The sequence below is a fragment of the Malus domestica genome, chromosome 08 (genome assembly GCF_042453785.1).
Source record: "Malus domestica chromosome 08, GDT2T_hap1".
Taxonomy (NCBI): domain Eukaryota; kingdom Viridiplantae; phylum Streptophyta; class Magnoliopsida; order Rosales; family Rosaceae; genus Malus; species Malus domestica.
The window spans coordinates 25,211,704-25,233,430 of NC_091668.1; the positions used below are offsets into that span (position 1 = coordinate 25,211,704).

General features: G+C 40.1%; 2 protein-coding genes across 3 annotated transcripts; both read left to right on the forward strand.

The window, feature by feature from the left end:
• The first annotated feature begins 1,470 nt into the window (after positions 1-1,470).
• LOC103441672 (uncharacterized) lies at positions 1,471-5,106 on the forward strand. Of its 2 annotated transcripts, none has more exons than XM_008380368.4 (3): positions 1,471-1,707; positions 2,402-2,871; positions 4,494-5,106. In XM_008380368.4, exons 2-3 carry the CDS (start codon positions 2,475-2,477, stop codon positions 4,541-4,543), a joined length of 447 nt encoding a protein of 148 aa, XP_008378590.3. In that variant the 5' UTR covers positions 1,471-1,707; positions 2,402-2,474; the 3' UTR covers positions 4,544-5,106. The 2 variants fall into 2 exon arrangements, with proteins under 2 accessions (XP_008378590.3, XP_008378591.3); XM_008380369.4 differs by having other exon boundaries at positions 1,575-2,317.
• Positions 5,107-5,986: 880 nt separating this feature from the next.
• Positions 5,987-9,862, forward strand: LOC103441675 (protein NETWORKED 2A). Its single transcript, XM_008380374.4, has 2 exons — positions 5,987-6,417; positions 6,870-9,862. Exons 1-2 carry the CDS (start codon positions 6,324-6,326, stop codon positions 9,677-9,679), a joined length of 2,904 nt encoding a protein of 967 aa, XP_008378596.3. The 5' UTR covers positions 5,987-6,323; the 3' UTR covers positions 9,680-9,862.
• Positions 9,863-21,727: the final 11,865 nt, after the last annotated feature.

The following is a 21,727-nucleotide window of genomic DNA, read 5'->3' on the forward strand; positions in this document are numbered from 1 at the left end:
GGACTGCATTCATGGGTGGAATCACCTTTACTCAATAAGAAAAAAAGATTAATCTACCATCAATTATTTCTTTTATTTTCCTGCATCACAAATCTGACCTGGCTTTTTTTAACCAGAATAGAGAAATTGACTTGAAAGAATGAATTTTTGCTCACCACCCTCGAATGACGATGCTGTTTGTCGATTTTTTTATTATTGTTGAATGAATTTAAATTAAATATTTTTTTTAGTGGATAAACACAATTTTAAAATCTAATTCAACCGTAATAAATAAAGTGGTGAGAAAAAATGCAACATTTCCAGAGGTACTTGCGTGTATGATCATCAGGGCCGGTCCAGAGATTTTTGAGGCCCGGGGCGACGTCAAAAAAAGTGCCCAAACTTCATATAAGAAAATTATTTATTTTCACACGTAAGACATTGATAAAATTATACTTAGAAAAGCACTTCAAACTCAATAATTTAGATACACAAAAAGACTAATTTATTTTGTATTGAGAGAAGAAAACCAAACAACTCTGGGCTTATAAGTAGATAGATGATAAGTTTTGTTTTCCATTTGAACTTTGAAAGTGTTTTTGTATAAATCATGAGGTGTTTTTTCTTATTTACTAACCTTGTCAATATGGGACTAAAAAAATAATGATGTTTTCGAGTCTTTAATTGATATGTATTAGTAATAAATGAGCATTAAATTAAATATTTTGATAACAGGTCATATAATTTACAAATTTGCGCTACAAATTTGTTCTACGTATTACTCATTGTTGAAGATTAAACTTGAATTGAAACAAATATTTAAAAATAACAAGCTACATAGCTACTAGCTAGTAACTAAAAATAAATTAACAACCAAACAAAAATTTGTTAAAATTGAAAAAAATAAACATGCCCATAGCGTTTCGAACTTAGGACCTCTTGTTAATTTTAAACAACAAAAACCATTGCTTCTAATTAAACTTCTTGATCCTTTAACCAAATTTTATAAATTTATACTCTTCTGAAAAGAAATTTGTAAAAATTAGAAAGTAAATAAGCACATGTGGTGTTTTGAACTCAAGACCTCTCATTATTTTCAAATGACCAAACCACCTCTTCTACTTAAATTTCTGTGTCATTGAACCAAATTTTATAAATTTATATTCTTATGAAAACATATATAAATATACCACCCTAATAATTTTGGTGCCCCTAATATTTTTGGGCCCCGGACGGTTGCCCTGCTTGCACTGGGCCTGGGCCGGCCCTGATGATCATCATTCCCTTAATATAAGCACTCGCTTGCACAAACATAAGCGTTATGATATCCACACATCTCTTTTTACTTCTCACACTCTTTTAATTTTCGGTTATCGAATCAGATGAATTAAAGAAGATCAATAGACAGAAATTAACAAAAGATGTGTGAGAAGTAAAAAAGAACGTGGGACACATCCCCAAACATAATAGCCCTTGTCTTGAAAGCGGAATACCCAATCTCCCTGACCCCTTTCTCAGTTCTGACTGAAGACTCACAGCTGAAAGTTAGGGTTACTTTCTTGCAGAACCCCTGAAAAATTAATTAAATATAGTTCACGCTCTGAAGTGTGTATATATATAAATTAAAAGTTCCTGATTCTATCTTTTCGTCTCGAACAAAAAGACATTTCAGATACTTTTGTTTCGGGCTTTGAATCTCCATTTGATATTCCAATTTTGAACCACAAGGCAAGCATTTTAATTTGATTTCCCCAATTTTCTGGGCTACTTGGATTACGACGGTTCAGATAAATTTTCCTTGCGGAGAAGTTGTTTCTGGAAGCAAGACAGATCGAAATGCTCTAACTTTTGTGTCGATTTTTTGCCCAGTTCTCTGGTTTTTCGTTTACGAAATCGAAAATTAGAACATGGGTTTTGGTCAATTTTTCGATTTGATAGTGTTTTTTTTCCGTGAATTTCTGTAGGATTTGTTTGTGGGATTGAGTTGTGCGTTTGAACTTGCAAGGGGGATTGAGTTGTTTTTATTTCTGGTTCTGTAATTTCCAAAATCTGCCCATTCCGTAATTGCATTCGTAGCTAAATTTGGCAAAATCGTGTTTTCTTCTTTGGGAAAGTTGGTTTTTTGACAAGGAAGATTTTCTGGGTCGGATTCGGTTTGTTGGTATTGCGCGTCTATATTCATTGAATTTACAGCAGTTGTTTTACCTTATCTTTTGTTTGGTTGCCGAGAAAATTCATTAGAGGGAACATTCGGAAACTTTTACCGACTCAGCCAAAAGAATCATACTTTGCTGATGCCATTTCCTGTTTAAGCTTTTTCTCAATATATGTTATGAATGTGAGCAATTTCCTTTTCTGCTGTATAGAATTGATTGTATTGATACATTGATTGATTCTGTTGTTATGAACATTTCATGGACAGGCTGAAACGTTTCCACTTCCACTCGTTAAGCCCGCGATACTCTGCGCAACTGGAAAGAGATCTTTGAGTGGAAATGGCTGTGGCTTTTACCCAGCTTTCATGGTGGTTGTGGAGTGGAAAGAAAAAAGAGCCTATAATCCCAAAGGGGTCCTCCTTAAATTCTTCCCCTGAGTCGAGAAGGGTGAGGCGCAAATGGCGTAGTCGGGAAGAACGGAAAATTGATAGGGAATATGATGTTGTTCTTGTGCCATCTGAGTGTGTATGTGTTTCTGGTTCTGAGTCTGAGGACTCCGATTGGTCGGTTGGATGGTTGGAGCCTCTTGGACCTGGGTTCCCGAGTGATGACGATGCAGACGATAGTTTTGCCGTGCTGGTTCCATGCTATGGCCATGTTATTCATGATATGGTGAAGGATTCAAAGAACAATTTCTTGAGCACTGCTGGGAACATCCCAGATGGCCATTCAGATGGTAACAGCTTATGCCTTATATGACTATTTATCTCTTATTACAAAAACAAAAACAAACGTTTTTTAGCAATGCTTTCATGTATCCTGCTTGATGAAATACCATATCATAGTTGATACGAAAATTTTGAAAACCTTAATTTTAAATGTTTAGTACCTGTTCATTATAGGCCCTCTTTAGAAATGGAGCTCTTGCTTCTGTTGTTATTTTGGGGAAAAAGGAAGTGATTCTCAATTACTATAGGCTGGTTTAATGTTAGTGTTATGGCATCGGATATATGAATTTTAAGTGAGGATCACATTTTTGTTATAAACAACGTCGAGTTAATGTTGCAACTTTTTTGTTTAAGGAATATAAAAGAGCATTTACAAGTTAGTTTTTGAACTGGCTAAGTTTAGGAATATTCTATGTAATAGTAGAATCCACTGAAGAAATACAAGTTTTAGGAAATGGCGTTTTTCTGGACTTGATAATCAATAGATATTGGCACAGCTTGAGTGCCGGGCGGTAGACACATATCACACACAATTAGATCTTGTGTCTATATGTGATAAAAGTTAATGGTTGAAATTTAGCTTAATTTGGTGAATATTGGCTTAGAGGTCGCACTTGGTGCGATGGCAAGTGCCTTCGCCCATGAGCTGTAGGTCTCGGGTTCGAGACTTGGGAGCAGCCTCTCCATAAATGGGGGTAAGGCTAGCCGACATTTACCTCTCCCAGACCATGTCTAAAGCGGGAGTGCCTTGTGCACTGGGTACGACCTTTTGGTGAATATTGGCTTCCTCTATTTCTGTCCTGTCATTTTGTCCAGATTTTCATGCATATTTTATGTTCACTAAATTTCACCAGTCATTATATTGATGCTGCAGTTCAACTAAAACTATGACATTAAGTGAAACTTCAATGGTAATAAAAGTGGAAGTAAGCACTCAGGAACTGACTTTAAAAGAAATGGATGCACGGTCTCATATATTTCTTGAATTTTTTAAGTAAGAGATTGTCCAGATTCAGTTTTATGTGATTTGGCACCTCTTATATGCTTAGTAGGTTTTTTTGCTGTTGAATTTAAATATCTCAACATTTGGCACTTATTATAGTAGTAATGAAGCTCTATATTTCAATGGAGGCTTTTTTGGATTGGAGTTGTTGGGAAGGGAGGTTAAGTTCAATTGGTTGTCATCTCCGCTAAGCTAATGAAGACGATACTTTGCTTTATTATAAGTTTGTTTGAGTAGTCCTTATTCCTTGCGTTGACATGTTCAGATCTCAGAGACAAATGTACTTGGTAGATAGGATGGGGGCTTGATGAATTAATTGGTATTATCGTTGCTCCTATTTGTGGTCTTTACCAGGAACTTACGGGCTTTGATTGCTGTCTATTTTCTTCATAAATTCCACCAGAATCGCATACTTTGTTTATCTTATCATGTCTCTCTATTTCCTGGGTGTTTGCGGTAGTGTGTCTTGAAGTGGTTTGTGGTAATTGTTATTCAGCTTTCTTGTTGAGATGCAATTGCGTTCTAGTCATATGCAAAAGAAAAATTCTCTCTCTAGAAAAATGCTTTTCACGAGTAAAACAAACATCCAGTGCTGACTTGTTCTCTGCATTTTGCTTGGTTGTGCAGAGAGCACGAAATATATGGAAGAGTGGCTCTCTTCTCTGAGAAACAGCTGATGCCGGATGAAATGGATACCGGCCTGGTTTGATGTAATTACTTAGTAGTAGGGGACTGGCCAATATAACTTTGAGTAGCGGACATGGCTTGTTATGGAGGATTCTAGTCCCAGTATTGCCGGAAGGTGGTTTGCGTTCCTGCTGCCTTTGCCTTGGGATTGGCTGGGAAGGAGGCTGCTGCTGCCGTCTTTCTCGCAGTTCAAAATTAAGTACGGTACTGCTGTGTATAGCTAAAATCTTGAAAAAAAAAGAAAAAAAAGGAAGAGTTTTGGCTTGAGAAACTCTGAGGAAAATGAAGAAAATTGAGAAAAGGGAAAGAAAAGAGATGGTGATATGTGAATTATTTGCCTTAATTGTGATTGTTGGATGTAAATATGTGAAAGCATGAGAGCTAGGCGGCTTAATACTTCACCCTAATATTTGTTTGTAAATAATTTAGAAATTGTAAATATTATGTGAAATAGAAGAGGTTCTTCCTAATGTTATTGTACATATTTGTAATGTGTAAATAATCATGTTGTAAACAATTTGTGAATAATTAAAAGAAAAAAAATTGTAAATAATTTGATAGCTCTCTCTCTCTCTCCCTCCCTCCCTCCCTCCCTCCAAATCCTAGATCCTTGAAGGATCTAAGATCACTTTCCGATGTATTGGATAAGTTCTATGTGTTAAGTGATGAGTGACATAATCTCATCCAAAAGAAGGGGTATCAAATTGACACCAACTGGTATCAAAGTTCAATACTCAATATGAAACACTAGCTTTTGGTTTAGCGGTACTGCACCGTTTCAACATGGGAAGACAATTTCAAGTTCGAATTCTCCATCCTGTTGATAAAAGTAAAAGAATGAAACTACAATGACTTAATTTAGCTATGGAGTAAACTAAGATGTAATGACTTAAGCTTGTAGGGTATGGCACCTTTGTTTTTGTGTTAAAATGGTAATCATCAATTTGTGGGGTGAATAGTAAATGATTGTAGCCGATACTACGAAGAAAATTACCACCATATCATCTAGAGTTTAGTTGGTTGTAAAACACAAGTCTTAATCTAATCTAAATTACCGTAATGAAAATTTAAACTTGAGTGCATAATAGGAGCACATTGCGTTAGCCAACTGGTTGTTGGCTAGCATCCAAATGTGTCGGGAATGTGCCTTTTAGCATCACATTACCTTGTTCATTATCGTTAATTTCAGTAATTAAAATGCGAAATATTTATCCTAGAACATTCCACAGAACATAATATATATTAATTAATCAGTCACTATAAACTGATAAACATTGAACCTAGAAGAAGATGGAACTCTTCCAAAAATAGGTAAAACCCAAGTTATTACCAAAAAAAGGGAACAAGAACAAAGACACGGATTCCAGCTTGTATTTTCCAACAAAACAAGAGAGGTGACCAAAACTAAATATTAATTCATGGGCTCTCACTCTTTTTCCCGAGGATACAGCCAACCTGGCACACTCAGGGAATGCCACGTGGACAGCCTCACAGAGGGCTCTTGCATTTTTTGAGCTTTTCCAACACCTATAACTCAGGCGAAGTATCATCTCCTCCAATGTCTGGTCCTGACCAAGCCACCATTTGTTAGAGCTGTGTGTGATCAGGTCTCTTAATCTTTGATTAATTCCTTCACTAATCATGGGATCATGATTGATTAATTATTTTCTGTCATTCGATGCGTTTAGATTTTGTGTTTAATGGGTTTCTTCATGTAATCTTTGGTTTTGTTTGGAGAGAGAGAGAGAGAGGTAGAGGGAGAGAGGAGGAATGTTGCATAGAGCAGCAAGCAACGCATATTCATGGTGGTGGGCCAGCCACATCAGGACAAAGCAGTCCAAATGGCTTGAACAGAGCCTCCAAGGTATGTATCTGCGTGTGTGTTTGTGTGTAGATATGTGTGTATATATATGAGATTTTGATCCATTTGTTCTTCCTTATAGTTTTGAAATTTCTTCCCCACTTTTTCAATTGATTTGGTCCAAATGGTGCCTTTTTCCCATTAATTTTTCTTTTATTGGGATTAATATATCTTATACATATGTTACGATTTACAAGACGATATCTTAAATTACTATAACATATGCGGAAGAAGAATCGAACTTAGGTAAAAGACGGCAAGAGCTCACTGCCCTAAGAAAATGGCCTAATGCTCTATGTAGGTTATATAGGTTGTAGCTGGAAAATGTTGGATGAATTGTCACAATGATATTTCGATTTTAGTACATTGGATTACAGATGATGATTTTTGTTTAAGAGGTTTATAATCTGATAAGCTCAAATGCCTGCTATAATAATCTGTGACTTGAATTACAGATATGGAGGAGAAGGTTCATGATACATTGAAAATCATTGATGAAGATGGGGACTCCTTTGCAAAGAGGGCAGAAATGTATTACAGGAAGAGGCCGGAGCTAGTTGCCTATGTCGAAGAATCTTTTCGCGCCTATCGAGCTTTAGCAGAGCGATATGATCACTTGTCAAGAGACCTTCAGAGTGCCAACCGCACCATTGCCACAGTTTTTCCTGAGCGAGTTCAGTATGCTATGGAGGACGAGGATGATGAGATTGCTTCTCAAACATCAACTTCTTCTGACGGTCCTAACAAGGTGTCACCGGATGCATCCAAAAACATTCCACAAGTCCCCAAGGCCCCCAAATATTTGAGGAGCAAATCCACGTTATTGTCGAGGAAGGGCACGCTTAAGAGAAATGCAAGTTCCGCTAAAGCTGCCCTAGCGGCTACTCTGAGGTCGGGGCTGACCAAAGAGGAGGCACTGGGAGAAATCGATAAGCTTCAAAAGGATATTTTGGCGCTGCAGACGGAAAAGGAGTTTGTGAAGGTTTTTTTCGAACGCGGATATGACAGGTATTGGGAGTTTGAAAATCAGATCACTGATATGCAAAAAAGAGTCTGCAAGTTGCAAGATGAGTATGGCATTGGCACTGTTATCGAAGACAACGAAGCTCGAACTTTGATGGCTGCCACGGCTTTGAAGGCATGCAAAGACAGCTTAACAAATCTGCAGGATAAGAAAGAGAGATCAGAAGAAGACGCGAGAGTTGAGCGCCAACGGGTTAGAGAAGCCTGCAGCAAGTTTGAGAGCCTCAGAAATGAATTTCGTTCGAAACACACAGACTGGTGCGACACTGATGAATATGATTACGAGAATATTGATGTAGAATCAATAAGTCTAGATCAAGAAATACATGATGATCAGGACTCGTTGCGTTCTAGGGGTTTGGAACAGCTCGATACGAATTCAAACACCTCAATTTCTATGACAGAACTAGCAGAGAAAATTGACAGACTTGTGAACAAGATAGTGAATCTGGAAACCGCAGTCACTTCTCAGAATGCTTTAGTAAATAGATTAAAATCAGAAAACGACGAGCTTCAGGCGCACACTCGGAGCTTGGAAGAGGAAAAAGAGACTCTAATGGAAAATGCGGACAAGATGAGCAAACGGCTAAAGGAGTTGGAGGAAGAGCTGCGCCGAATTAGAAATTTAAACAGAAAAGTGGAAGACCAACATAACAACATCCAAACACATTTTACAGAAGCTAGCTGTAATCTTTACCATCTGTCAGGAAAACTGAATAGTGTGAAGCATGAAGAGGAGGATGAGAATGCCGGATTGTTCCAAGATGTGAAAGCAGTTGATGCCAAACGTGAAAAAGAGATTAAAGAAGATTCAAATAAGGCAGTTCTTGATGATGATTCGGCGGTCTTGGAAGACAAAATGTCAGAAGGTGAAATTAAAAAGAAGAATGTTACAATTCTCGAAACTTCTATCAAGGAGGAAGACGAAGAAGAAAAGCAATCAGACCAACCAATGCAGCATGAACAGGGAGAGGCGCAAGATTTGTCTGAGGATGTTGATCCACAGGAATTGGAACTGGAGAAGGAAGAACAACCAAACTGGAGACAGCTGTTCCTAAAAGGGTTAGAGGATAGAGAAAAGGTTTTGCTGGAGGAGTATACTTCAATTCTCCGCGATTACAAGGACGCAAGGAGGAAGCTCGGCGAAGTGGAAAAGAAAAACCGGGATAACATCTTCGATTTAGCAATGGAGATAAGGGAATTAAGGGGTGCTGTTGCCTCCAAAGACAAAGAGATTAAACATTTGAAGCAAAAACTCGGTTCCCCAGAAACAAATCCGGAGGACAGTCCTGCAACAGTATATAAATTTCCAACTCAGGAAGGCCCCCTTGAGAGTCCAACTCAAGTCGTTGCATCCCCATACTCAACTGTTGCATCACCAAATTTGGATAAAGAGATGATTTCCAGCTACCTTGGTGAACAAGGAATAGAGAAATTTGAGGACTCATCAGGAAACTTAAAGGTCTTACCGAGAAAGGAGGAAGAGAGAATAATGAGGAGAAGACATACTGTTAGACCCCATTCTGTTTCAGCAATAGAAGGAAGGTTCCGTTCAGACATTGATGAGCTGTTGGAGGAAAATTTAGAATTTTGGCTGAGGTTTAGTACCTCGGTTCATCAGATACAAAAATTCCACACTTCGATACAGGATTTACAGTCTGAGTTGTTGAAACTAAAGAACAAAAAGAAGCATGATGGACATGCTTTACAATCGGATGCCAGGCCAATATACCGACACCTAAGAGAGATACAAACGGAACTGTCATTATGGTTGGAACACAATGCAGTACTAAAAGATGACTTGCAAGGTAGATTATCATCCTTGTGCCATATTCAAGATGAGATATCGAGACTCTCCAGTTTAAGTTCCGAAGGAGAAAATATGGAGCTTATAAGCAAATATCAGGCGGCAAAGTTTCAAGGCGAGGTTCTCAACATGAAGCAGGAGAATAATAAGGTTGCAGATGAACTGCAGGCAGGCCTTAACCGTGTTGATGGACTCAAGGTTGAGGTCGAGAAGACACTAGCAAGACTCGATGGGGAACTTGGGATTTCGGTATCAAAGAGCATTAACAACCCCAAACGCTCAACGAGTAAGTCTCGAATTCCCTTGCGGTCTTTCTTGTTTGGGGTTAAGTTGAGAAGGCAAAGGCCATCAATCTTTTCCTGCGCCAGCCCGTCATTACAGAAACAGCACAGTGATTTAGGAGCTGCTGCGCCACCTCCAGAACAACCTATGTAGATGATCTGTTTTATGATCTACTTTTATGTTTTGTAGTTTTAATGTCTTCAAACATTGTTGCACACAGGAACCCAAGAGAGTTTAAGTTCGTTGTGTTAGTTTTTTATTTGTATTTTTTATATTGTTGTATGATACTTATTCAGAATCTTCTCTTATTTGCTTAATCTTCCCTTATTTGCTTAATCTTCCATAGAAATTGAATTATTTACTCAAACAGTTTGTATGCAGACTGTCTGTGTTACATGGTTATGTGAAAATACTACATACATTGAATGATACAAAAAATGAATAACAAAGTCGACATCCAAAAGGAAAAAACAAAATGATTGACAACGTGATAGTGTGCATACATTTTTTTTTTAATAATTAAATTATACTTGCAATTTTTTTTTATAATTAAATTATACTTACAATTTATGAATAGTAAAATACAGACACTAGCTATTCCATTTGCCTAGGCCATCTTTCCAACTGATGTGGCTGCTTGCGCTACTCTCAGTGTCAACCTCTAACATATATTTTGCCTAGGTCATATTTCCTGATGATGCTAATGTTGGATTTTTTGATCGATGGGCCTGGGGGGCCCACTCTAACCACTCTAACGATATCAATACTGTCCCCAACTTTATCACCTACCTAATCCATTAGGTGTGAGGTTTTACCATAAAAAGCCTCGATGTTAGCTAAAGTGAGGTAATCATATTTAAACCCCTTAGTTTTCTTTATCCCCACCGATGTGGGACTTTTAACAGCTATGAAGGCTATCCGGAAAACCTAGCGGCCAAACAACTAGCTCACTCCTGCGAATAGTCAACTCCTCACTGCCGAACACTGCCAACTTCGCAAGCTGATTGGCTTCCTATTCGTTCGTGCCATGCATGTGTGACAGGCATCTCTTAAACCTCCCCAGAAGATCTTATACAAGCCTCAAACAATCTTCCTAAATAATATTTTTTTGAGTTATTAATTGAAAAAAGAGGGTTGTGGTGGTTGCTGTTAATGTGGTACGAAAAATATGGTAAATGCAACATTACTCTAAACTTAATGAACGTATTGGTGAACCTAATTCCTTACATTGTTCTACATTTCACTCTCAAAATTTTATGAATCAGATTGTGTAGATTTTCTAGCTTTGAGATTCAATGTATTTCCATATATTCACATGTACAAGTGACAAGGTATATATGAGAGAGGAGATGGAGGAGATGTTCGCGTAGTTAGCTGCTGCAAGCAGCTAACTAGAAGTAAGAAAAGAAGGTTGTCTATTACAGCCAACTAGGGCTCACCTACTTAACCCAATCAGTCATCTTCCTTAGATCAAGGAAAAACTTTATCTACTTTACACTAATTAGTCACTTCCCTTAAATTATGGAAAAGCTGATTTACAACAATATGGCCTTAAGCTTACCCTAGAGATACTACCCATGGTAGCTAACCCTAGAAGTTAACCCTAAACCCATAGGGACACACTTCATTCCTTCAACACTCCCCCTCAAGTTGGATCGATGAGGTTAATTAAGCAAAGCTTGCCCAAAAAACGATGAAACGGAGCCGATGCCAGCCTTGGTAAAGAGATCTGCCAGTTGATCATGGCTTTGTGCGATGATGGTCTATATGACTTGAGTTTGAACTTGAGCTCGAATAAAATGATAGTCTACTTTGATATGTTTGGTTCTTTCATGAAACACAAGGTTGGCAGTAATATGCATGGCTGCTTGATTATTGCACATAAGGGACATCGGGGACAGAGTAGGAAACCCTAACTCTGAAAGGAGCCCTTTAAGCAAAATAAGTTCACAGGCAGTGGCTGCCATGGCTCGATATTCAACCTCTGCGCTGGAGCGAGCAATGACATGTTGCTTCTTGCTCTTCCAAGTGACAAGGTTTTCACCCGCAAATGTATAATACCCTGTGGTAGATTTTCTATCAAGTGCATTCTCTGCCCAATCTGCATCCATGTAGCCATTAATGGTAGCAGACTTATTGTTGTGCATGATGATTCCTTGCCATATTGAACCCTTGAGATAGCATAGGATTCTCTTAACAATGTGAATGTGATCAACAATGGGAGAATGCATAAATTAACTTGCCAAGCTCACTGCATATGTGATATCTGAGTGTGTGATAGTGAGATAAATAAGTTTCCCTACCAACCGTTGATAATAACTCACATCATGCATGGATTTTCCCTCTATGTTGAGTCTCAGTTTACAATCCACGTAAGTGATGGCAGGTTTGCAATCAAGCATGTTTGCTTCCTAAAGAAGATCCAGTACATATTTGCGTTGATGTGGAAATAGCTTGTCACATCCCGGCCCGAACCCCCACCACATCCCGGCCCGAACCCCCACCACATCCCGGGCTCGACTCTACCGTAGCATGATATTGTCCGCTTTGGGCACCGACCATGCCTTCACGGTTTTGTTTCTGGGAACTCACACGGGAACTTCCTAGTGGGTCACCCATCTTGGGAATGCTCTCGCTCGAACTCGCTTAACTTCGGAGTTCCGATGGAACCTGAAGCCAGTGAGCTCCCAAAAGGCCTCGTGCTAGGTAGAGATGGGAATATACATATAAGGCTTACATGATCCACTCCCCTGGGCGATGTGGGATGTTACAATCCATCCCCTTTAGAGGCCCAACGTCCTCGTCGGCACACTTCCGGCCAGATATTGGCTCTGATACCAAATTGTCACATCTCAGCCCAGACCCCACCATATCCCAGACTCGACTCTGCCGTAGCATAATATTGTTCGATTTGGGCCCCGACCAAGCCCACACGGTTTTGTTTCTGGGAACTCACATGAGAACTTCCCAGTGGGTTACCCATTTTGGGAATGCTCTCGCTCGAACTCGCTTAACTTCGGAGTTCCGATGGAACCCGAAGCTAGTGAGCTCCCAAAAGGCCTCGTGCTAGGTAGAAATAGGAATATACATATAAGGCTTAGAGGATCCAGGGGAGATGGGAATATACATATAAGGCTTAGAGGATCCACTCCCCTAGGCGATGTGGGATGTACATAGCCTCTTTGAAGAAGTTGCCATTTCAATGCCCAAAAAATACTTAAGCTGCCCTAGAATTTTACTGAGAAATGCAGCATGAGATGCAAAGAAATAAAGAAAACTGATGCTTTAGGTGATAGGATGTTGTGAGGCATAAGTAACATAATCCTGCAACTTAGTTGGAGGTTTCCTAGTTCGAGGATGGTTTATTTTAATCACTTGAGACTTTGTAAGAAGTTGTGAGTGATCAGAATGGGACTCATCGTCCTTTTCACTGGCAATAATTGGACTAACATTGATTAGGTTAGTTTGCACTTCTTCTCTATTTGAACTCATAAAGACTGGGTTTTCTTCCAACACTAGAAGATCAAAGTTTTAAGGGAGTGGAAATAATTCTAACAATTCCTCCTCCTGATTTGTAGTAGTGCGTTTGGAAGTGAAATAAGGACAGTCCTCTTTGAACTTCATATCTCTTGACACAATGCACTTCTTAGTGACTGGATTGAAACACTTATATCCCTTTTGAGTGGAAGAGTACCCCATAAACACACACTTGGTAGCCCTGACATCTAATTTGTCACGTTCAGGCTTGAATGTGAACAAAGAAAACACATCCAAATACCTTGAGGTGTGTTAAATCAATTTTCTACCTTTAAGTGTTTCATAGGGAGATTTGTACTCTAGCACACGACTTGGGAGTCGATTGATGAGATAAGTGGCAGTGAGAATAGCAAATGACCAAAACTTCTTGGGAACATGCATGTGAAGCATGAGAGCATGAGTTTTCTCCAAGAGGTCCCTATTCTTTCTCTCGGCTACTCCATTTTGTTGGGGAGTTCCTACACAGCTGGTTTGATGTATGATACCCTGAGAATTTATGTATTGAAGCATGTTGTTGGATAGAAATTCAGTGCCATTTTCTGATCTTAAAACTTTAATGTTTGATTGAAATTGAGTTTTAACATGCATGTGAAAATCTTTGAAAATGTTTAGGACTTCACTATTTGATTTCATAAGGTATAAAAAACTCATTCGAGAGAAGTCATCAATAAATTGAACAAAATACTTAAATCCTTTCATTGATTCAGTTGTTGGTCCCTATACATCAGTGTGTACCATTTCAAAAGGTTTACTTGTCCTAGACATCGAATTGCCAAAAGGTAGTCTAGTCAACTTAGAAAATTGACATGTATCACAAGTAAGATGAGATTTACAAAAAAAGGGGAAACAATTTAGACAAAACAATGTTTGAGGGGTGAGCTAATCTCTTATGCCAAAGTTGGTTTTCATCTATGGACTTCAATTGAGCTTGAAAAACCTAGGAAAACAGGCATCCTTGCACAGGTAGTAAAGTCCATTTATGAAGACCCTTTCACCAATAATCTTCATGGTGAGAACATCTTGAAAAATCACTTTATCTGGTGAGAAACTAGCACGGCAGTTTAGGGTATTCGTGATTTTTCCAATTGACAGAGGTTGGAAAGGAAAGGTTGGTACATATAAGGCAGTTGAAGGTGTTTTGTGTGAGAGTAAGTTTATTTCTCCTTTGCCCAAAACTAAGACATTTTTTTTCCATTTGCAACTAAAACATGTGAAGGACTTGAAAAACGTTTAAAATGATGCAAATTTGTGACTTTGTTTGTCATATGATCTGTGGCGCTTGAATCTATTATCCAACAATCATTTTCAGTACTAGTTAATAGAGCAGTAGTGAAGACTTTAAGTATACCTGGTGCATCCTTATGTGGTACTTTCTTATTTCCAGCAAGAGAGCCACCAAACTGTCATAATATAGCTGTATGACTGCCTTTATCCTTGCCTTGAGCTTGTGAACCTCCTTTGTGTCCCTTACTTCGAAGGTAGGCTGTAAATTCATTGATGACTGACAATGGATTGATAGTGAACTCCATGGACCCTTGTGATACATTAGAAGAGTGAGTATTAGCAAGTTGAGCCTTGGGGTGAGGGTGAAATTGTTGTGAGGACCTTGGTATTATCTTTCCATCTTTGCTAAACTTAGGCTTGAGTTCAGGATGAAGTTCCCAACATTTTTCTTCCATATGACCAACACCATTGTAGTATTTGCATTTTAGGTGTGTATTTCTACTCTTGTACCCTTTTGCTTATGAGTTCTTGTAATTTGAGGCATATGCACGAGTCTCAGTCAATCTTGAGCTGTGCTCAGCATTCATCACTTTCTTCCTTGCTTCTTCTCGCTGAATAGTTGCCCAAACATTGTTGAAGGTGGTCAGTTCTTGACTCATCAAGATGTGACTCCTTAGGCTTTCGTATTTAGAGTTTAAACTCCCTAACAGCTGATAGATTCTATCTTCCTCACCTCGTTTCAGGAGACTGGTAGGGTATGTGGTATGAGGAAGATATACATCCAACTTATTCCACATGACCTTGAGGCTCCCAACGTGTTGAACACATGTTTTCCCGTCTTGTTGGGCAATGACAATGTCCTTCTTAAGTTGAAACACTCGTGCATAATTGTTTTGATTTCCATACATATCTTGCAAGGCTTTCCAAAAGTCAAGTGATGAATTGTAGTAGCTGAAAATCTCAGCAACATGTTTCTCCATGGTGTTGAGGAGTAAGGACATGACAAGTTAATCTTTGTAAAGCCATGCACTGTATGTGTTGCATCCCGGACTGGCTCTGCCGTAGCATGATATTGTCTGCTTTGGGCATCGACCACACCCTCACGATTTTGTTTCTTGGAACTCACACGAGAACTTCCCAGTGGGTTACCCATCATGGGAATGCTCTCGCTCGAACTCGCTTAACTTCGGAGTTCCGATGGAACCTGAAGCCAGTAAGTTCCCAAAAGGCCTCGTGCTATAAGGAGGGGATTATGTACATATAAGGCCCATCAGCCCCTCTCCGTTGGTCGATATGGGATGTTACAATCCACCCCCTTTAGGGGCCCGACATCCTTGTTGACACATTCGCACCACATGGCAGAGTAGCTTTGATACCATTCTATCGCATCTCGAACCGGCTTCACTGTAGCACGATATTGTCCGCTTTGGGCCCCGACCATGCCCTCACGGTTTTGTTTTTGGGAACTCACAGGAAAACTTCCCAGTGGGTCACCCATCCTGGGAATGCTCTCGTTTGAACTTGCTTAACTTCGGAGTTCCGATTGAACTCGAAGCCAGTGAGTCCCTAAAAGGCCTCATGTTATAAGGAGATGAGTATGTACATATAAGGCACATCACCCCCTTTCTGCTGGTCGATGTGGGATGTTACAATATGTAGACGATGAGCTGTTTAGAGTTTCCACGCTTCCATTGACAAACCCTAATTTCCCTCTGCCTCTGAGAGCAAGTGAAACAGCTTGGGACCAAGGGAGATAATTGAACTCATTCAAGAGAACTGAACACAGACGTTGATTGGTGTTAACCTCAACGTCTGAGAAATTTAGGGAGAGGCTATGTTGAGTTTCCTCATCGCGATTTACTGAGCTTTCTTCAGCCATGGCTCAAAGTTTGAAAAAGATAACGCAACAACAAGAATGGTAGAGACATTTATAGAAGAACCTGCTCTGATACCATGTAGATTTTTTAGCTTTGAGATTCAATGTATTTCCATATATTCAAATGTACAAGTGACAACGTATATATAAGAGATAAGAGGAAAGAGATGTCCGGGTAATTAGCTGCTGCAAGCAGCTAACTAAAAGGAAGAAAAGAAGGTTGTCTATCACAACCAACTAGGGCTCACCTACTTAACCTAATTAGTCATCTTCCTTAGATCAAGGAAAAACTTTATCTACTTTACACTAATCAGTCACTTCCCTTAAATTAAGGAAAAACTGATTTACAACAATATGGCCTTAAGCTTACCCTATAGATACTGCCCATGGTAGCTGACCCTATAAGCTAACCCTAAACCTATCGGGACACACTTCATTCCTTCAACATATTGACATATAAGACGGGGAAGTGGGCCGCTTTCTTGGCCTCACTGTTTCTCATAAATCCCTGCATCCGATACTGAAACCTCTTCGACATGATGGTTGACGCTGTCATCAGCGCCATGGTCATTGTACGATACGAGGACACTTTGGTGATCGTGACTAAGACTGGTTGGCCCAGCTTACCGACCCAGTCATAATTTACGCGATGGTAGACGAAGGAAACAATCAGGCATTTTAAAATAAATAAATATTTATTTTTTATGTACATGGTACAACGGATTGCCACTTTAACAAAAATATCAAATATGTTTACATTTGTCACATCATCATTTAACAGTTAAATTAACATATTTTCTACCAATTGTACGATATTGGTAAGGAATCGTGAGCCATTGTATGAAATTAATAAAATTAAAAGACGTATGATATATATTTTTTTGGAATAGAAACGATAGCATTTTATTGAGTGAACAAAGTTTAAGCAACATCAGAGAGGGCCTCCACAATCGAGTTCAGAGGCTCCTCATACCAACAAAAATCAATAGAAGAAGAAATAGCCAACTTGGCCATACTATATGCTGTAACATTAGCAGTGCGACGCATATAACAAACACTCGAGTCCACAAAGACCCGCAAAAGGGCATGAATATCTTCCACCAGAAGCTCCATAAGTGAAGACCCCTGGCCTCGCTTACCAATAGCTTGCACCACCTGCAAAGAATCACACTCCACAACAATTCGAGGCAAATTCCGATCCACAGAGGGGATATTTTACAAACAAAACCTCCAGCATAGCTGTCGACTTTGTTGCGAAATACCGCACCTACACCTCCTATATTGGATCCAACAAGAAAAGAGCCATCAACATTAACTTTCATCCACCCAGCTAGGGGGGAATCCAACGCGATGACGCCTGAAGATGGCGTGAAGTGGAACTGGGTTTGGTTTTCGCAAACTTTGCCAGTTGCAACTTACCAAGATGAGAAACCAAAGCCGGATTGCTCACTTTGTCATCCCACAACAACAAGTTCCTAGCACGCCAAATTCCTTGGAGAGTGATGAACAATAAATCCACTTGGCTTGGATAAACGTTCCACACATAGTGACAACCAATCACACATTGAAATTTAACCCGAGGACCTTAACCCCAAACTCAAATGAGAGGAAGCATATACTTCACGAGTGAATGAACAATCTTTAAACACATGTAGCGCCAACTCCGAAGAGGAACTACAAAACAAACATATGTTGTCCACAACCACTCCCTTGGATTCCAGGTTAGCACGAGTAGGCAAAATATCACGATAAGCTCTCTAAATACACATCTTTACTCTACCCAGTATAGCCACCCTCCATATAGCTTTCCACACCGAAGCTCCCCTCGAATACGATTGCGAAGAAGAAGCCTCAAAGCAACAATTGAAAACAATTTTATAAGCACTCTTTACATAGAACAAACCTTTCGCATCATAATGCCATATTAACTTACCAGGCGGAAGCCTGCAGCTTAACGGAGTAACAAGAATTAGTGCAGCCTCATCAGGAGGAAATAAATCCTTGACCAAGTTGATGTTCCAAGACGTCTTCTCCGGAACAATCAATTCAGCCATATACTCCACCCCAACAATCGGAGAAGGAGGCATAAGAGGTCCAAAGAGATGCGGACGATCAAGCCACAGATCATGCCATATCCTAATTGAGCTTCTATTCCCCACCCGCTAGCAGGACCCATTTTCCAGGATTGATCTCGCTTCCAAAATGCCCTTCCAACACACTGACGGAGAGGATAGTGATGCCTGCCAGAAAGTGTTATAAGGAAAATATTTGGGTCTTTAATAGCCAAGACGCCAAAGAATCAGGATTTTGAACCAATCGCCACCCTTGTTTTGCAAAAAGCACAAGATTGAAGTCATACAACAACTAAAAGCCAAGACCACCCACCTCCTTGGGACGGCACATATTTTCCCATGACAAAGTAAATGCTGTAAATCCTCACAGAAGGACTTCAATAGAAGAAAGCAGTTCATTGTGTAAATAGGAAGAGACTGACCAACAACCTTGATAAGAATCTCCTTCTCGGCTGCATTAAGCAACTTTTCTTTCCAACCTTTCAATTTTTTCCATAGACGGTCCTTGATAAAAGCAAACTTTTCAGAGCGGTTCCTCCTAAAAATGATAGGCAGAACGAGATACTGGTCCTGTACATCCACCCGTGTAACACCTAAGTAAGCAGCCAATTGATCCTGGATGTCCCGCCTAATATTAGGTGAAAACTAGACCGCACACTTCTTAAAGTTTATACACTATCCGAACGCCACCTCATAATAATGCAATATTTGCTTAAGATACCAACATTCCTTAAAAGAAGCTTTCATAAACAAGAAATTGTCATCTGCAAATAGTAGATGTGTTATACTAGGCGCTCCACGACATATAGAAACTCCATGAATGAGACCAAGTTGTTCATAACGAGCAATCAAACTGGTAAGACCCTCAACACAAATAAGAAATAAATAAGGGGAGAGGGGATCCCCTTGCTTGAGGCCACGGGTGGGAGCAATGTACCCTGTAACCTCGCCATTAACCACGAAAGAGTACGTAACAGAGCTAACGCAACTCATCACCAAATCTGTCCAGCGAGGATCAAAACCGAGTTGCAGCATAATTTGTTTAAGAAAATACCACTCCACACGGTCATATGCCTTACTCATATCAAGCTTCAAAGCTAGGAAGCCCCGTTTGCCCCTTCGAAGATTATGAAGATAATGGCCCACCTCAGATGCAACAAGGGAATTATCAGAAATTAAGCCCCCTGGGACAAAAGCACATTGCTGCATCGAAATAATTTCATCCATCATCCCCTTTAACCGATTAACAATGACTTTAGCACCAATCTTGTAAAGAACATTACACAAAGCTATATGCTGAAGCTGGGACATATTCGTTGGCTCAGGGACCTTAAGAATTAGAGAAACCATGGTGTAATTAAGCTGTTTGAGGATGCAACCTGAGGTAAGAAAAGATTTAACAGCAGCAATGACATCCGGACATACAATATCCCAAAACTTCTGATAAAAGAGAGGCGATAGCCCGTCAGGCCCTGAGGCTGTGTGCGGGGCCATTTGAAACAATGCCTCCTTAATCTCTTCATCTGAATACTCAGCACATAACAAACTATTCATCTCCGGAGTGACCCGCTTGGGGACTGAGTTTAGAATCACATCGTATTGAGACTCCCTATTTGAATTAAACATAGAGGAGAAATACCTAACCACAATCTGCTCGATATCTCCAGATGAGGTACACCAGTTATTCGATTCATCAAACAAACCCCTTATGCCGTTTTGCCGAGTAGTCTTCGACAGCTGCTTCCAATGTGCTTCTTCTTGAGTAAGAAGAGAATTCAACTTGCTATAAAAAGAACTACCAATCTCCCATTCTACCCCATCGGAGGGATGTTGAAATAAAATTTGCATTTGATCACGAACCACCTTGATCTCCTGCTGAACAGAACTCAGAGAACGCTTCCATTTCAGTAGCTTAACACGGGTTGCCTTAATTTTCTCATAAACCCGATACGAGGGTGTTCCAAAGACATCCTTAGCCCAACCAGCCGCAACCACTTGTGCATAGTCCTCTCTCTGAAGCCAAGATTCCTTAAATCGAAATTGTCTATGCCGCTGAAGGCTTTGCACTGAGGAGCTCTGAACTTGCAGTAGAATCGAAACGTGATCCGAGGAAAGGGGAGGGAAATGAATGACTTGGGAGCGTCTAAATAATGCACGCCATCCTAGATTGGCTAAACACCTATCCAGTCGGCATTTCATCACCGAATTAGCCCAAGTGAAAATGTCCCCATGAAAACCCAAGTTACCCAAATTACACGAACCCACCACATCTCGAAAGCCTTGCATCTGAGAAAGACTACAAACCCTCCCACTAGTTTTTTCCGAGGCCAAAAAGACCTCATTGAAGTCTCCAAATATCATCTAAGGGAGAGTGCTAGTATCATAAAGCTGACGAATTAGGTCTCAAGAATTCGAACGCTCAGAAGTGGCAGCATATCCATAAAAACCAGTTGAATGTAATCAACTCTCTTCCAATCACACTTGGTTTTTGAAAGAAAGAGAACCTGGGGAACATGCTGAGAAACCAAAATTTCTAGCGCTTGAACTACCGGGTTGTTGCCTTGCTGTCTAATGCGACTCAATGATCAAGACGAAGCACCTTCGGGAGGACTGCATATTTGTCGGATGATGGGACTCAGATTGAACGGGTCCAAACTATTGGGGCTAGGAGGCCCATTTGGTAAGTCAGACCCATACTCAGATGGGTTACAATTAATTGGGCCATGTAAATCTGCCAGATTGAGAGTCTCATTCCCGTTTACATTCACCATGTGCTCAGAGGGGAGGGGGACCCCATGGGTGATGGTCTCAGTAACGTCACCTACGTGGGAATTTAAAGCAATAATTGGCTCCGAAGTAATTGGGGGCGGGTCAACGCAGGGATCACGCCCCACTAAAGTCTCCTGACTTGATTGCAAATCCCGAAAATCTGGGGATGATATTGGGATACCAGAACATTCCATATCAAGATCCCCCATAGCGGAAGTCCTTCCCACTCTGGTGCGGTTGCTCAGCATCCAAATCCACAAAGGCATCATCCTTACCCAAACCAAACCACCAACCGCGGAGGTTGGGTCTGTTAGCACGCTTGATCTCCGCCTGCAGCCAGGATCCATACAGTGCCTTATCCTGCTTCAATAACACCCCCAAAATACAAATGGCATCCTAGACCAACATGATCAAAACACCCACAGAGGAAGCAATAAGCAGGGAGCTTTTCATATAATAAATCCACATCCACACGCGACCTATTCGGAAGACGAACTTTAAGAAGTCTGCGCAATGGATGGAATACATCTATAGCAACTCCGACACGCAAAAACTCTCCCAAACAATCGTATAGAAACACAGGTTCTAGGACGCCAAAGATTTCTGGAAAATGACATGAAAGCCTCCCAGTTATAACTCTTGTGGGCTAGAAGCTTACCCACCAATAAAAAATCTGCAACTCGAACATGGGAATCGTCCCCAACAACCACCTCACATTCCTCC